General features: G+C 34.3%; 1 protein-coding gene across 1 annotated transcript in view; it reads left to right on the top strand.

The window, feature by feature from the left end:
* Positions 1-14,761, top strand: part of LOC146534229 (uncharacterized) — a 60,294-nt gene extending 45,533 nt beyond the window's left edge. The window contains exon 2 of the mRNA XM_085192493.1: positions 12,764-14,761. Coding sequence (XP_085048619.1) covers positions 12,764-14,136 — 1,373 coding nt within the window. The 3' untranslated portion in view covers positions 14,137-14,761. The remainder of the gene's footprint in view (positions 1-12,763) is intronic.
* The last annotated feature ends 2,510 nt before the right edge of the window (positions 14,762-17,271 follow it).

The following is a 17,271-nucleotide window of genomic DNA, read 5'->3' on the forward strand; positions in this document are numbered from 1 at the left end:
ATTTTCGTACTGTGGTTTGAGTGGCGAAACTTGAACTTGAATTATTTCTTTGTCTTGCTACCAAAACAAGCAAATTAAAGTAATTCATTTTTCCGAATGGGAATCGAACCCATAACCGCCACGTTTACAGCCAGTCGCTGTGCCACGACGGTTACATGGCACTTATACAATATTTATGCCGATATCTGGGTTATTTTGTCTCACCGCTGTGCAGACAAAACTAACGTTACTTAACACGCAAGGTTTCGAAAATTGGGCAGTAAACGACGATCAGAGTGTTCCATCCCTAACTCTTCTCTGATTACCCTGCTATACCTGCGATATTACGGTATGAATGAGACATTAAATTACCCCAAAAAAAATATAATTAAATATAGAATACTATAATTGCTATAATATATAAAAATGATCCATTATTCGAGTATATTCGTGTTCGGGCCTTGAATTAAAACTGCTAACTACACGTTATTATGCAGATATTTAATGAACAAATTGTACGGATTCTTAACGGAGGCCACTTATTAACTGCAGTTTAATTTTCCATATTGGAGTGATGACTCGTTAAGTTGAAGGTCACTGGTTCAAAGCAACAAGAGGGAATACTTTTAAAGTTATTCCACCCATATTTTCTCTGGCCAAATGATAATTCTATCCAATTATTTTTTGGATAGCGAAATTTGTGCGGAAAAAGCGAAAAATTTTTTTTAAAAAGCCTAAACAAGGTGTAACAAATCTCTAACTAATTATCATTTAACTTACTTTAAGTCAGTGTATAAGTTTGTGTTTGTATATTTGCTCATTCTATTTCTAAGTCATCAGAGGATAAAACTATTAATATATAAATTTCCTGTATCATATAGTTTTTCCTCAAACTTCAATATTTATTGAACTGGTAACCTAATTGGATGTGAGTAAACAGTTCAACAGAGCGAGAAATCAATTTATTTTATTCCCTTTAATAGTGATCGAACCCGCAACCTGTAACCATGGCTTACAGTCGAACACTGCCCCGCAGCGCAACGATGGCCCTGAGTAATGTTTCAAAATCTATAATTTTATTAGTCTTTTACTTTATCTATACTAATATTATAAAGCTGAAGTTTGTGTATAGTTGAACGCGTTAATCTCAGGAACTACTGGCTCGCATTGAAAAAATCTTATTATTTTCATAGTCCGTTTATCGAGAAAGCCTATGCAATATATCTCCTCAATCGTTTCAAACCCACTGCAGTCCGAGTTATCTAGAATACTTTGAATTTGTCATACGTAAGTCTTAACTATTTTCATTCGACTACGCGGACGAAACCGCATGTACAAACTAGTTTTCCATAAATTGCGAATCTCCATTTTCTGAGGCGAGGAGGTGGTTGCTTATATTTACGTTCCATACATGCATAATGTATGCCTCGTCAACACATTAAGATATATTGAATCGCTAATGGATTCTAATATGTATATCATATATATACATATTTACTCTAGAAAAATCATTAGAAATACAACAGGTTTTGATTGAAAAATAAAAATAATGCTAAATAGGTCAGAATACATAATCAATGTGACGCGCTGTACCCAAAATTTCTATACTAAATGTTTCTAAAAGCCAGCCAAAAGATCTCGCTCTCGCTCTTCTAAGAGCCAGTGAGAGGGCGGCATTGAGCTTCGCCACTCAACACTCAATGTTTCAAAAATTGAGAAGTAGGTACGTAGCAAACAGAGTTTATATAATATATCTTTTAATTGCATTATATTTCTTACAAATAGGGAAATAAAATCAGCTTCACGCTGTTTCCCGCACACAGCAGGGTTGGTAGAGGGAACTTAGTGTGGACACTTCGCCCTATTCTAGAGGCAATGCGTGATGAGTGGCGGAACTCAACCCCGCTCTTTGCCTCGACACTATACTAGGGTGAAGAAAACTCTAAACTCTTGTTTTAGAAAAGTCGAGTGTGAGTGAGTGTCATTTAGTTTTTAATTATAACCAACTCTAGTTTTTATATAATTTAAGATATCAATAGATATAAGTGCATCAACTATAAAATACATATTTCATAGTAAATTAGGCAAAGATAGGAAGAACAGGCAAGTGGTTAAAAAGAGAAAAAATATGTTGAGTGACAGTCTCTAAACTTAACCATACAAAATACTGATATGCAATAAAAGAATATTAGAATTTTGTACTAAATTAAGCAAACAAAGAACACCTATATCATGCTAAAACAACTGATATACATACATAAATATTTTCAAATACTTCCTTCTGTAGATAAAACAGGATCTTAGAATAAATACCTACATATTATACAATTTAAGGCTTCCGTGGCGCAGCGGCACGTCGCGTCGTCTGGTTGTGGGTTCGATTCCACGAAGGGAATGAGTAATTTTCATTTCCTCGCTCTGGTAACAATTCCAATACTTAATTAAAGTTCCAACACTCAATAACTTGAAAATTAAGCAGAAACTGAGGATTTTTTGTAACACTGAGTACCCTCTGCCTAACCTGCTATATGCGTGATACAGCGTGAAGCTACCAAAACATATAGTTCTAACCTTTAATATATGACATTTAAAGTAGGTCAAGTGTAGAGGCACCTTCTATCACATTCATCTAACAAAAAGCTTTGTAGTTCTTAAGAGCTACTCTTGATTATGTGACAGAAATAGTTTTAGAAAATTGTGGTGTATCGGAACTATACCTGACTTTACATATATTAGTAGTGAAAATTCCAACAAAATCCAGGGGAAAAAATAAAAAGACCGGAAAGTTAAAAGCGGCGTGCCTTAACAATGGCCACTGCCATACATACCCTATCCTCTTATAGAGTTCTTGTTATTTCTCTTAGCTTTATCCCATATATAACAGGATAAGCAGAGGGAACCTAGTGTTCAAAACATTTCGTTCCCCCCTACATCACCCAATTTTCAAGGCATCGCGAGGCACTTAACGCCGCGCTTTGTCGAGACATTAGAACAAATAAAAATAATTAATTCCCCTTGAATTCCCCATAACTGTCGCGTTTACAGTCAAACCGCCCCACAACGACCTTCTAGTTAAGATAAATAAAAATAATAAAATAAGCTTACTTTCTTATAAACTTTCTATAATGGCGGATTCTCTAGCAAAAGGCAGAGTTGAAACAAAACGTTGCGTAATTTATAGCAGAATTAACAGTTGCATAATAAACAGACGGTTACGAGAACTTTGAGAATCTTTAGAACTATTATAATACTAGAGGACGCGCGCAGCTTCGCTCGCTTATTTAGGGGTGAATTCTAATAAACCACGAAACATGTGTTCAACGAAATATTTTTAAGAGTCTAAATTTCAAATTTAATAAAAATCCGTAGAGATATAAAGGTTTTTTCATACAAACATTCAACCCCTTTTTTGCACCTTTAGGGGGTGAATTCTAGAAAACCATGAAACACATGTTTAATTAAATATTTTTAAGAGTCTAAATTTCAAATTTTATAAATATCGGTGGCGATTTAAAGATTTTTCCATACAAACTTTCAACCCCTTATTGGCACCCTTAGGGGGTAAGTTCTAAAAAACCGTGAAACACGTGTTCAATTAAATGTTTTTAAGAGTCTGAATTTACAATTTTATAAATATCGGTGCCGATTTAATTTTTTTTCCATACAAACTTTCAACCCCCCATTCACCCCTTTAGGGTTAAAATTTTGCAAAATCCCTTCTTAGTGGATGTCCAGATTATGAAAGTAAACATCTGTCTAAATTTCACGTTTCTACGCACAGCGGTTACGGCTGTGTGTGCGTCTTACCTCAGTCAGTGAGGACAAGTCCTTTTATTATTATTAAACGGTTTTATTTAGCTCACCCCGTTTGTTTGTTTGGGTCAAATTTAGTAATTGAAATTTAACCCTCTTCCCGTTAACCGATTGATCTGAAATTTGGTATACGCCTTTGATTCTGGTGACAATACAATTATCCATATTCAATATTATTGTGAATCCAAGATGGCCGCCGCTACAAGATGGCGGACAACTTAGTTTTTTTCAATCCCATCAATATGGATATCAAATGAAAGGGCTTGTCAAGTAGAATTCAGTGGACTATACAAAATCAAAATCCAAGATGGCCGCCACTACAAGATGGCGGACAAGTTAGTTTTCTTCAATCCTATCAATACGGGTATCAAATGAAAGGGCTTGTCAAGCAGAATTCAGTGGACTATACAAAATCAAAATCCAAGATGGCCGCCGCTACAAGATGGCGGACAAGTTAGTTTTTTTCGATCCCATCAATATGGGTATCAAATGAAAGGGCTTGTCAAGTAGAATTCAGGGCACTATACAAAATCAAAATCAAAGATGGCCACTGCTACAAAATGGCGGATAATGTAGTTTTCAATCCCATCAATATGGGTATCAAAATAAAGGGCTTGGTAAGTATAATACAGTATACTATACACAATTACAATATGAATCTCCCACCTAAGTCAAGATCTGGTATCCTGTCGAGGACTGTGTGGCTATAGGGTGCCTAAAAATGATACGTCGCTAGGGGTACCACCCAAGGTAAAAGGTAAAAGCGCGCCGAGAACTGTATGGCACTAGGTGGATAAAAATGATATGTCGTTAGCGTTTTCCCCTCAAGATTCAGGCACATCTTGTTGTACATAGCCTTGCTCCTCTATTGGACCTCTGGGGGGTCGATCGTAACATTCTCCATTAACCTTGCAATAATGAGGCACTCAACGAATAGAATAGTAGGAGAAATAAAAACTAAAAACTTAAAAATAAAAAAGTAAAAAAAAAATTTTAAGTTAAACGGTTTTATATTGCAGATAAATGTACTAAAAAATAAAAAATAATTTCATGGAAATTATGATTACTAAAATAAAATCGTGGGGCACGTCCAATATCTACAATCGAAAGACATGGCATGAGACTTCACCCACCTAGTGGTAAGTAGCAAGTGTCCCCACGATTTTATTTTAGTAATCATAATTTCCATGAAATTATTTTTTATTTTTTAGTACATTTATCTGCAATATAAAACCGTTTAACTTAAAATTTTTTTTTTACTTTTTTATATATATAGATTACTAGCTAGGTGCTCGCTACTAGGTTTGAGTGGACTTAAAATCAAGTTTTTTCAGTTTCCGTATGAATTTTGAAAATCCCCTAATGTTCCCCTTTACTACCTAACCTCCATACATGTCAATTATTATTTTTTTAAGCCCAGTAGTTTCGTAAACTAGAGATCCAAACGTGGTTTCACGTGTTTAAACTTTTATTATATTATAATCGAAATATGCACATCAAACAAAACAGTTAACGCAAAACAAGTTATATTTTTTTTTCTATTTTATATCCTGCTATTGGAAATTTCAATGAGTTAAGAATTCTTTTTTAAATGAATAACAAAATAAATGAATATTCATAAATTCGCTAAATTTTTATTGTAAACATAACATACATACATATTTTTCGAAGTGTATTGAACTCACCTTGTTTAGCGTTTTTCACCTTAACCGATATGTACAATAGTGGTATCCTGTGAAACCAGGTACAGGTAATTCGATACCCGTTCAGGATTATTCTTTCTATTCTATATGTTTAGCTTTTAAGTTGTGTGGGAGAGTTTGTTGTGGCTCAACTGCATCTGCGTCTGTACTGAGGTTGTATAAGGGTGTAGGTTCGATTATCGGTCGAGGAAAAGATTTTAATTTTCTTTACTCAGGTGATAAAAGAAAGCGCGGATATGAATTCTGCCATTCAACACTCACGTCTTGACACTTAGGCGGAAATTGTATAACGGAGTGTTTCAACACTAGGTTCGTTCATAAACTACATAGCTTTCAACATAATTTCACTATTTCTGAAATTTCAATGCAATAACCACTACAATAAATATTTGAAAATATTTAAATAGAAACTCTTACCACAACTAGGAACTGAACCCACTGGTAGCATTTAGAAACTTTCCGACTGCACCATAGCGACGGTGACCTTAAACACTAAGTGCTAATATTTATAATTTATTTGTTATTTTCTTGTCCCAAAAACATCGATATGTGAAAGACACGCGTCATAAAACACGGAAGAGTAATAAGAATGTTGACGCCAACACTAGGTATATAAGGCCTAAAATTTAAATGATTTCTTAATATTTTGTATGTAGTTTTTTAATTGTTTCCTAGATTGTATTGCGGAATTGTTATTGTATTTTTTTTAAGTTATATATAAATCTCGATTATAGCCGAGTAGGCAGAGGGAACCTTTCCGTTACCCCAGTTTCTCCAGTCTCCCCGTTCCCCTCAACAGGATTTATGGAAGTCGACAAACTTAAACTAACTACAAATATAAATTGGAAATGGACTTTTTTAAGATATAATAAATTAATTTTCATTTAACCGGATCTTATCGTTTATTTGTTCTGTTCTTATCACTCACTCACTTTCAATCGTCTTTCTGTCAAATTTCTTAATTCTAGGTTTATTGTATTTCATTGGTTTAAATAAGAAGCTTAATTTTCTCTGAGCTTCAATGGACTGCCTAATATTTTTTATTTTTGTCAATAAAGTGATCCTATAGAGGTTGTTATTTTTTTCTGTTGAGCCACGGAATCCTAAAACAATACCCAACGTGGTTTTATAATCACTAACAAAGTACCGAACTATATATCTAAAAAAACATCTAAGTTAAAGATCCTTAGCCCATATATCTTATTATATGTTATATTATATATAAAAAATTAATACATTTATAATGATTTCCTGTTACAATTATGTAGAACATATTTCCTTACTTAATAATCGGTTAACGCTTAGCTGGTGAAAGTATCACCTACTTACATGGTGTAGTTGATATAGAAGCCCTTGTGTGACACACTGGATGTGATTAGCTATTTATTTTTAATATCTTGATAATAACTTTTACTTGGACTAACATAAAACACAAATATTTTTCAAAACGTAAAAAGAATTTGAATTTTATTTGTCAGAGTAACATTTTTATAGTAATTTGGTGGAACAATGACGTTATTTCACTTTAGTAAATACTAACTTTGACTTGCGATTTCGCCTCCGTGGACAAACCGAAATAAGTAAGAGTTATGTATGTCACATGACATATTCAAGTCAAGTGACCGCAAGTATAGTGAGTTACATCACAACGATTAACAAGATATAATATAGATTTTAAATTAATTCCTGGAGTTCCTGAGGTAACGGCCTTAGATTATACAAACTATATAATATTAGTATAGATTCTCATAATATTAATTGACATTTAGTGGACAACCAGTACTTTCATTGACCTGCTAAAACACTTGTTCTCTTAAGCGTAAACTCTTCAAAAGTCGAAGTAAAATGGTGCTAGTTATTAGAATCTAGACTCTTTTCATAACTGGAAATACTATTGGTTAATTAATTTATACTGTGTAGTTTTTTTTATTTTCCTGCTGTAGCATAAGAAGTTTCCAGGTTCCCTCTGCCCACCCTGCTATGTACTTATTTTGGCAACGAGGAATTCGCGGCGTTGCCGGAATGAGTTTTGCTACTCATCCATAATGCCTCGAGAATTCGACAGAAAGTGAGGAACGGAAATACCTTAATGGCAACAGGGATACCCAACGCAATCTTTTCTAATTATTCTGTGAACAATCTTATGGCCTCCCTCATGATGTGTTAACTAGTTAATAACTTATCATTTTAACTTTCTCGTCGAATACGATAAATCTCATTAAAATTGGTTAAGTTTATTAAACAGATAACAGACAGTTACTTTCACTTTTATTACTTAGTGTATGTTGATCTTCTTAAATAGATAGGTTAATGCTTGTTAAGTTCTATTTTAAAATGAAAATATATTCAGTTTCTTTATACAATATTCCATAACAAATATTGTTAATACTATGTCGAAAAATACATACTTAAAAATTACTTATTTCGAGTTGCGAAACTCAACGCCACGCTTTGTGTTGTTATTAAAGAAATCAAAATATTAAATATTTCATTCCCCCGAGTGGGATCGAACTCGCAACTCTTGCGCTTACACCCACACCCTTGTGCCACCTGGCCTTGACGGTCTCTTATATATAAAGTTAAAATAAAAATCCAGTTGCGGCTTCCTCTACGACAATTGTATACTTTCACTTTCATTGTTGATTACTGACGTTCAAAGACCTCTCACTGATACGTATCTCGGTCCACGTGTTATTTGCGGTCATTTTTAACTGACTAAAAAATCTTAAGAGGTCAAACTGCTATAAAACAAAAGATTTTTTAAATTATATTTTTAATGTTTTTTTTTTAATATTTTTAATGGCTTTTTTAGTTTATATTTAGGAGAGTGCAAAACCAAATGTCTCAGTCTAGGAATCAATTATTGTTATACTTTTACAGTAGCTTCGTGCTAATTCATACTATACAGAAATATAGAGACCTAGTGGTAAGGCACTCCGTTCCCCACGCATCTCCATGTTTCGAAGCATTGCGTGTTGAGTGGCGGAACTAACGCTGTGCTTTGTCTTGTTACCAGAGCGGGAAAATGAAAACTATTATTACTCCTGGACGGGAACGGAACCGCTGGACCTCTGCGCGGCAGCCTACTAATTATAAAGTTAATATACCTATTATATGTATAACGGAAAAACAGTTGACAAGTATATATTTTTATTATCGTTTAATTAAGGCCTTAGGTTCCGGATTCTCCAAACTCCTTAATTAATTCCATTATATCGATAGTCTCGATAGCTTCCTTCTGTAAAAATAATACTTGTTTATATCCAAATTACACATATTATTTTTGAGGCCAGACGTGGCGCAGGGGCGCAGTGTGGTGAACCCACTGGTTGTGGGTTCGACCTCCCACGAAGAAATTAAATATTTATGTTTTCATTCATGATTAAGATTACCCAAATCATGAAAATAACATAATGTATTAAATACAATTATGGATTTATTTATTAAAATAAAAAACTTTTCTTAAGCAAAGTAAGTTGTAAGTAACTCACAAGCAATACCTACTATTGACGGAACAGAGCACTTACACAAGCGGTCAGAACGTGATGTAACCGACTCTGAGACGACAAATACTTAGAAAGTGACCATACGGATTTGAAGCTGGGACACCGTTTACGGTAACCACGAGGGTTGTGGGCTTATTGCCTACTTCGAGGAATAAATTATCGGTTTGGTAACAAAACAAAGCGCGGCGTTAAATTTCGCCACTCAACACACAATGTCTCGAAACGGAGTGTCCTAACATTAGGTTTCCACTGCTAATGTATGTATGTGCTATGATGTAATACTTAAGATTAGACAATATTACTTGGACTTATCATTATATTTTTATTTCACTTATTCTAATTATTTTGGTATTTCTTACATAATAATTATTTTAAAATAATTTATACACATTCACCAGCTGGCGTAACCTTAATTCGCTGTTTGTACAACACCCAGAGCCGACAACGTCTATTTCTTAACTAAAAGAATCCTTCGAATGGGCTCGAGCCCATTACATGCAATACTAAATAAAAAACAGTTGCACAATCAATTTCACGCTGTATCCCGTATACAGCCTGGCAGGCAGAGGGAACCTAGTGTTAAGACACTCCGTTCCCCACTTTCCACCGAATTTTCAAGAAATCTTTAAGTAACATAGTTGATGGCTACACTATTTCTAAAGCAATTTTCTTATGCAATATGTACGAAATAGGGCCGAGTGTGTGACGGAAGTGTTTTATAACGTGTTCTGCTATTCGCTGGAAATCAATCATTTGTACGTTAGCCTTTCAGTCTTGAATGTAATCACTGGAAAGAATAAATATTGATACGTTAGTAGTTAGCGGCGTTGAGTTCCACCACTCAAAATGTCTTAACAGGTACTGTGTTCACTTCGCCTACTTTACGCCAGTGTCTTAAGGGAAAAGGAGTTTCTTAACACTAAGTTCTCACTACCCACTCTGCTATATGTATGTAGCTAAAACAAAGTGCGGAATAACACGGTAACAAAAATAAAAATGTATATGAAATAACTATAATATTTGCATTAACGTATTTAATATATGACTCTGTCAATTTTAATAAGATTAATATAATATAATAATTTATATCTTTTCTGGAAGTTACGTAAAAAATTAAAACACGTTAAGTAAGTGCAATTAAAATTAAGTGTATGTTCACAATAATGTATTTTTTATGACAAGTAGGTATTTTATGATCACTGTTATGAGTTTATGTATAGAAAAATACGTATTTTTTTAGCTTCACGCGGTATCCCGCATGTAGCGAGAGAGGTAAAGGAACCTAGTGTTAAGATCCTTCTTTAAACACGCACTGCCCTACTTTCGAGACATTACGTGTTGAGTATCTCAACTTAGCCCCGCGTTTCATCTATCAGTGCGAGAAGATTATAATAAATATAATCACTACTCCGAGTGAGAATCGAATCAATAATCGACAACATCGCGTCTACAGTCTAACGATGTCCCACTTAAAATGTAATATTCGGACTCTTCTTTATATAATCCTCTTTATTTCTAATTAACTTTGTTTTTATTCCTCAATTTTACTTCCTTTGTTTTTGTTTTATAGCTTCATGCTGTATCCGCACATAGCAGGGTAGACAGAGGGAATCTGGGAACCTAATATTAAGTTACTCGAACCTACTTAATAACATTTAATACAACTTACAGAAGTTCAGGGCTTAAATCATTCTACATCTAATTTAAATACAATTACACTTTTTTCCCAACTGTTATTTTTAACCGACTTCTGTAAGAAAAGGAGGTTATCAATTCGACTGTATTTTTTTTTTTTTTTTTTTTATGTTTGTTACCTCATAACTTTTGACTGGGTGAACCGATTTTGAAAATTTTTTTTTGTTTGAACGATGAAGCTTCCCGAATGGTCCCATTTTTTTTTGGTCCATGTCTGACAATGGTATCTATGAGAAAATCACATAAGTCTTAAATTTGCATTAGGTATGTGCGCGACAAATAGACGAATAACTCAATGTCGCTCCAACCGATTTTGATGATTCTTTTTTTATTTGAAAGGATACACTTCAAGGATAATTTGGTGAAAGTTTGGTTAGGTTCCGATTATGGGATCCGGTGAAAATTTAGAAAGTTTGTTTTTTTTTTGGTAAAAAATTGATTATATTGTAATAGTTACAAGCAAACTTTTTAAATTGATGTCAGAAGTGAGATTCCTGATCGTTGCATTTCTTTTTAACCAACCTCAAAAAAGGGAGATTCTCAATTCGCCCGAATACTTTTTATGTATGTTCTTGCCAATATACCAAAATGTAACTTTGCACAAAAATAATACCTAATTAAATAAAGGTTTACATAGGACAACCACAACCACTCGTTGACAACCACTACCACCACCATCACCACTCGCTTAAGAAGCATCATTTTAAGATCTACCCATCACTAAAAATCGTAAAATAAATTAATTTTTAACAAAAAGGAAAACCGACTTCTAACAACGAACTAAAAAGTGAAAAATAATTATATAAAGATTTTATAATTTTGAAGTCGGTGTCGAGTTAACGCTACAACACCTTTACTACAATATCTAATTACTAAGCCTGTTTGTTTTACTTGGCACCGACTTCAAAATTATAAAATCTTTATATAATTATTTTTCACTTTTTAGTTCGTTGTTAGAAGTCGGTTTTCCTTTTTGTTAAAAATTAATTTATATACATATAATTTAGCATTTACGTGTTAATAATTAAGATATGCTCGTACTATGTAGGTAACTTATTTTGAATGAATTTAAGACTAAATTCTGTATTTATTTTCATTTGTAATCATAATTTTGCATCCAAGATCAAACGATATGATAATGTTTTATTTTATCTAAAGTCACTTTACATTATTACTTAGCCAAAAAAACAATACTTTAAGCTTTAACAAATAACATTCTTCATTCACAAAAATGTAAATAAATTAAAAAACTTTTTTTAAATACATACATTAAATTACAACAAAACCAACTAAAATCTAAATATTCGTAATGTTCTTTAAAATGAGTCGAATCAAACCCAACCATCTCAAACTGCGTGACGATATCAAAAACACTTAAGCATATTAAAAAAATAGTCTTCACATTATGTATACCTTTCACCATAAACACGCCGCTTAGATAGTAAATCCATTATAATATTACTCTTCCTGGTAAAGAACAATCGGTTAATGTCAAACGTTGTTTACCTCCAAAACAAACAATCTCTGAGATTGATTTAAGATATGTAATATACTAGTTTGATAGGTATTGATACCGCGTGTTGCCCACACGTAGGCATCCCACGTGAATTCTTGGTCTAAATATTTGAAAAACAAGACATGTTTAGCATCACGCCGTATCCCGCATATAGCACGGTAAACAGTGGGGATCTGGTGTTAAGATATTCCTTTTTCTAATTTTCGCCTAATTGTCGACACAATCCATGTTGAGAGGTGGAGTTCAACGCCGAGTTTCGTCTTATTACCAGCGCGGGTAGATGAAGTAAAGTTATTCACTCGAGAGTCAAACGAACTCACTATCGTCACAAGGACGGTCTTTAACAAAATTCTTTTATATTGCTAACGACACTAACGACTAAGATCTTTATGTTGACATTATACATTAAGCCATCAAAATTCAATTAACATGTACTACTAATAACTATAAATTACATTCTCGGATAAATAGTCGTTAACGATTTTAATTATAAATATTTATTATTCTATTATACATACGAGTATACTTATAATGGTTTTCTTTTCTTGCAGGTGAAAGCTGCATAGAGAAGCCACTTGCTACACTCTGGCGCAATTATCAACAGTCCACCAAGCCAGATGTTGTGATGAAGTTATCAGTCACCAACTCCGGTCTCAAAGGGTTTACCAAAGAACACGGCCTCACAGAGTACTGGTCACACAGGATCACCTACTGTGCGAGCCCCCCACACTACCCCAAGTTATTTTGCTGGGTCTACCGCCACGAAGGCAAAAAGCTAAAACATGAACTACGTTGTCACGCTGTTCTCTGCACCAAAGAATCTGTATCAAAGAAAATAACTGAGGAGCTTCGAATTAAACTAAGGCAAGCTCTACTTGAATTTAAAAAGGACAGAATCTCTAAACAGAATGCAAGGCTAAGTTTGGCTAATAGTATCTACGACAATCCCAGCATGCCCCGCCGAAAGATACTTCTTAGTGTAGGGGCGATGAACTACAGGCCACCGCTGGAAAGATCTAAGTCAGCTCCCAAACTTGGCGCTATCGAGGAACTCTGCTCAGAGGAAGATGAAGAAGAAGCGGAAATGAACGCTAAAAAGGAATTATGTGAAGACTTCTCTACGTCACAAACTTTAGATAGACGGCGATTTGACAAATCTCCACGAAAAATGTCTTGCCCCGAAGGTGTAATGGATACGTTAGAAAATAGAGAGAAACAGGCGTCGACGGCTAAGCTGATCGACTTACTTGTAAATGAAAGTAAATTGAAAGCGCAAATCGAAAACGAAACTAGTCAAGATAACGACAAAATGGAATCAATATTGAAAACATTGGAATCTATTGAAGAGAATGTCGAGAAGGGCACATTGTGTCAGGAGAGAAAGAATTTGATGCTAGCACAAAGTAACTACCTCGTCACTGACAGCGACGACGGGTCTGTTTCTTCCGGATGCGAAACAGCAAGTACTGTGACCTCCTCTGATGCTGAACCGACGTCACTACCCTCGCAGTTCACTGAGGACATGCATAAAGAGATCGACAGCGACGAAGAAAGATGCTTCGAAAGAGAACACAATTATGAGAGCTCATCTTTGAGAACATATACAAATTCTTTGCAAGACTTCAACAGCGACGAAAGCACAGTTGCTTCAGACGAAGTGATTCCTGTGCCAATTGGCGAAAAGAATGCTTTCCGTCGACGCTCTACATATCCTCCTTTGGGAGGCGACAACATTCTTGCTTTCGAGGGCCAATTTGATAATATGATGGACAATTTAACAGATGTGGAAAGTCTCAACTCGAGCACAGAAACAGAAGTTTTCAAGAACACTGGCGACAACGACAGTGCTTGCAGCGACGAGTCCGGATATTCAGAATTTCTTGATGGAAAAGAGAGTATTATTGGAAACACTATTGTGGTTTAATTGAGAGAATATGACTTGAGATGGCCGCTTGGCACTTAATGGGATAATAATTTTTCAGTAAAATTTTGTAGTCTTAATTAGATTTCTTCATTTAGTTAGAAAGACTTCAGGCAGGCGACGGATGCACTTCGTGAAATTTAGAAACTTAAAATTTAAGTTAGGATGTACATACTCGTATATAACAGGGTACATAGCATTGTACTTCGCCCAGTTGATTTGCTTCATGTATATATTGTAATATAGGGTGTAAAATTTAATTTTACAATAGGAATTTGATATTTAAATATTGTTTATGTTATACAGACATTATACAGTTCAGGCATATATGGCTGGACGCGATATTTATAGGGTCAAACGGAATGTCTCTAAATTTGGCGAAAAATATAGAATGGAGTGTCTTATTATTCTGGTTATCCCGTAAAATGTGGGATATGCGTGAACATAGGTTATGTCTACATCTAGAGCTGTGTTTCATGATTACATATTTGTATACAGTTACATATAGCAACCACAGTGTTATTGATAGGTACTTACATTCCACGTTCTACACTATTCGGGTCACGCATTTCTGTAGTGAGGAAAATATATGTTTATTATTATTATTAAATAAATATTGCAAAATATATTTTGTTGTTTCATTTAAATTTAATAGTATTGTTAATAATTTGTATATCTTTTAATTAAAAAATTGACTGATATTTTCTCCTATTTTTATTTTTATGTTAAACAAAATAACATAAATTGGATCAAAAATGAAATAAAACGATACTGATGCTATGTAGCGCCATCTATTGAACAATGAGCTAAGTATTTAGTTTCTCTCCTTAACAGAATTAAGAAAGGTTAACTTCATGATTTTTCTCACATAGCAGGATAGGCAGAGAAAACCAAGTGTTAAGATACTCCGTTCCCCACGCAGAGATCATGGGATTAATCGTACTACTAAATTCGTACAATCGTACTACTAAATTGTACTATTAATCGTACAATGGTGAAAAAGACAATCTTATATTAAAGAAGTATTAAGTAAAAGTTTACTTTGACAACAGTTAACAAGGCAAAAAAGGCAGGGGGAACCTAGAGTTAAAACACTCCGTTTCCCACATTTCGCCGAATTCCGAAAGGCTTTATATACTGAGTGCCGAAACTCTACATCGCGCTTTGCCTCGACACTAGAGAAAAAAGTCAAGCACTTTTATATTTTAACTAAGGGATTACGGATTCATAGCTCTATACACATTTAAACAAATTATAAACATTGTTTATGCAAATAAATGATCATAAAGCTACCACCAGTTTGGAAGACCGTATGTACAGCTGGGAAGAAAGTCAACAACCTGGTGAGAGAGAGTGAGAAAGAGGTGAGTTGTCAGTCAGTAACTCAGTAACGGAAGATTTTTATATATATAAATTAAAGGTTATTCATAAAAAAATTAAATACCAAAATAAGTTCCTCTTTAAAAGGTTAATTTGAATGAATTAAAAAGTTTCATAATTATTTTAAAAGGTTAAGTATGTCACCATTGACATATTGGTAAAAGTCCAAACAAAATAACACTAGGAAAGTAACAGTTAGGTATACTGAAGACGTATTTAATTGGGGAACGGAGTGTTTTAACACTAGGTTCCTCCTATTATACTTACTAATGCTAATCAATACACAAAATTCATATTTTTAATTTCTTACATTCAAAATTCATTCAGTATAATTAATTGCCATTACTTTTAAAATTTAACAAGCATTCATTTAAATTAAGCTCTTTAAACAGCGTCAAAACAATTAATCTCGCGTTACGATAAGTTAAGTATAGTAAATATAACGTTCTCTCGAAGGTTGAAGTCTAAGAGAAACTTACTTTTTCTTATATTTGCCAAATGAATTTTTGAGGCCGTTGTAGCACTGGGACACAAGCGTGCGATGTGGGTTCGATTTTCGTTCGGGGAAATGAAATATTTAATGTTTTCATTTTCATCGCTCTGGTTACTATGAACTTTACTGAATTGCGCCACTCAACACGCAATGCCTCCGGAAATCGGCGGAAAGTGTGGAACGGAAGTGACTTAACACCAGGTTCCCTCTGCCTACCCTGCTATACGCGGTATTTGTTGGTGTAGCAAAGTAATGGTAACAACGATGGCGAAGAAACGAATTTTCGTAGCTTATTCCTCTATGAATAAAATCTACCTAAAGCAAGGAGGACATCGGGCCAGCGAGTGCCCTGCAAGATGGAGAGACGATTTGAAGAAGGTGCATGGAGGCTGTCTAAGGCCAGGACGTTCAGCGGACTGGACTGGAGTGCCAATAGCGATAATTATAAAAACGATTCTACTTTGAAATAATTTTACCTAGTAGATAAGTAAAAAAATGAATAATATGTAGCTCGGTTCTCCTAGAGGAGTATATGTATAGATACTGAGGGAACCTGGGAACCCAGTGATAACAGAATACGTTCCCATTCCATTCCCGCTTATACTACTATGTACGAGATACATATATATAAAAAATGCGTAAATATAAAAAAAATTGTATATTCAAATATATAGGTATAAATAATAGTATTAACCGTTCGAAAGTCCTAAACCTTTGTAAACCGAAATAGCATCTGCCCCATTTCGTTGGTTGCGTGCTCACCTGCGTAACTCTGCAGCCCCGTCAATAAAAACATGTTAGTTTGCGTCGCTATTAAATTTTATCCAATATTTACTTATAAAATTTAATTGCGCGCGACGCGACGTGGTCGTGGATTCGATTCCCACGAGGAGTAATGAATTATTTTCACTTCCTTGTTCTGATAACACGACACAGAGTAGCATTGAGATACGCTAGTCTCGGATATTGAATGGTGTTAGCAACGAAATGTCTTAACTTTAGGTTTCCTCTAACTACTACATGCGACATACACATGTGAAGCTTAAAAAAATATAGTAGGTATTAGTTTTAGCTAAATCAATAAAATAATTTATAGCAATTTTCTCGAACGACATTCTTTAAAATGGTATAATGGCCGATTGAAATAACACAAATATAGAATGTTAAGTAAAGTTTGCCAAAATACGTACAATAGTGAAAACGGCAATTAAATCGGTTTAGCCGTTTCTGAACGGAGTGAACAGAGACAAACAGAATGAAACGCA

The sequence above is a fragment of the Heliconius melpomene genome, chromosome 11 (assembly GCF_056956725.1).
Source record: "Heliconius melpomene rosina isolate 202511_hmr_F chromosome 11, ASM5695672v1, whole genome shotgun sequence".
Lineage (NCBI taxonomy): Eukaryota > Metazoa > Arthropoda > Insecta > Lepidoptera > Nymphalidae > Heliconius > Heliconius melpomene.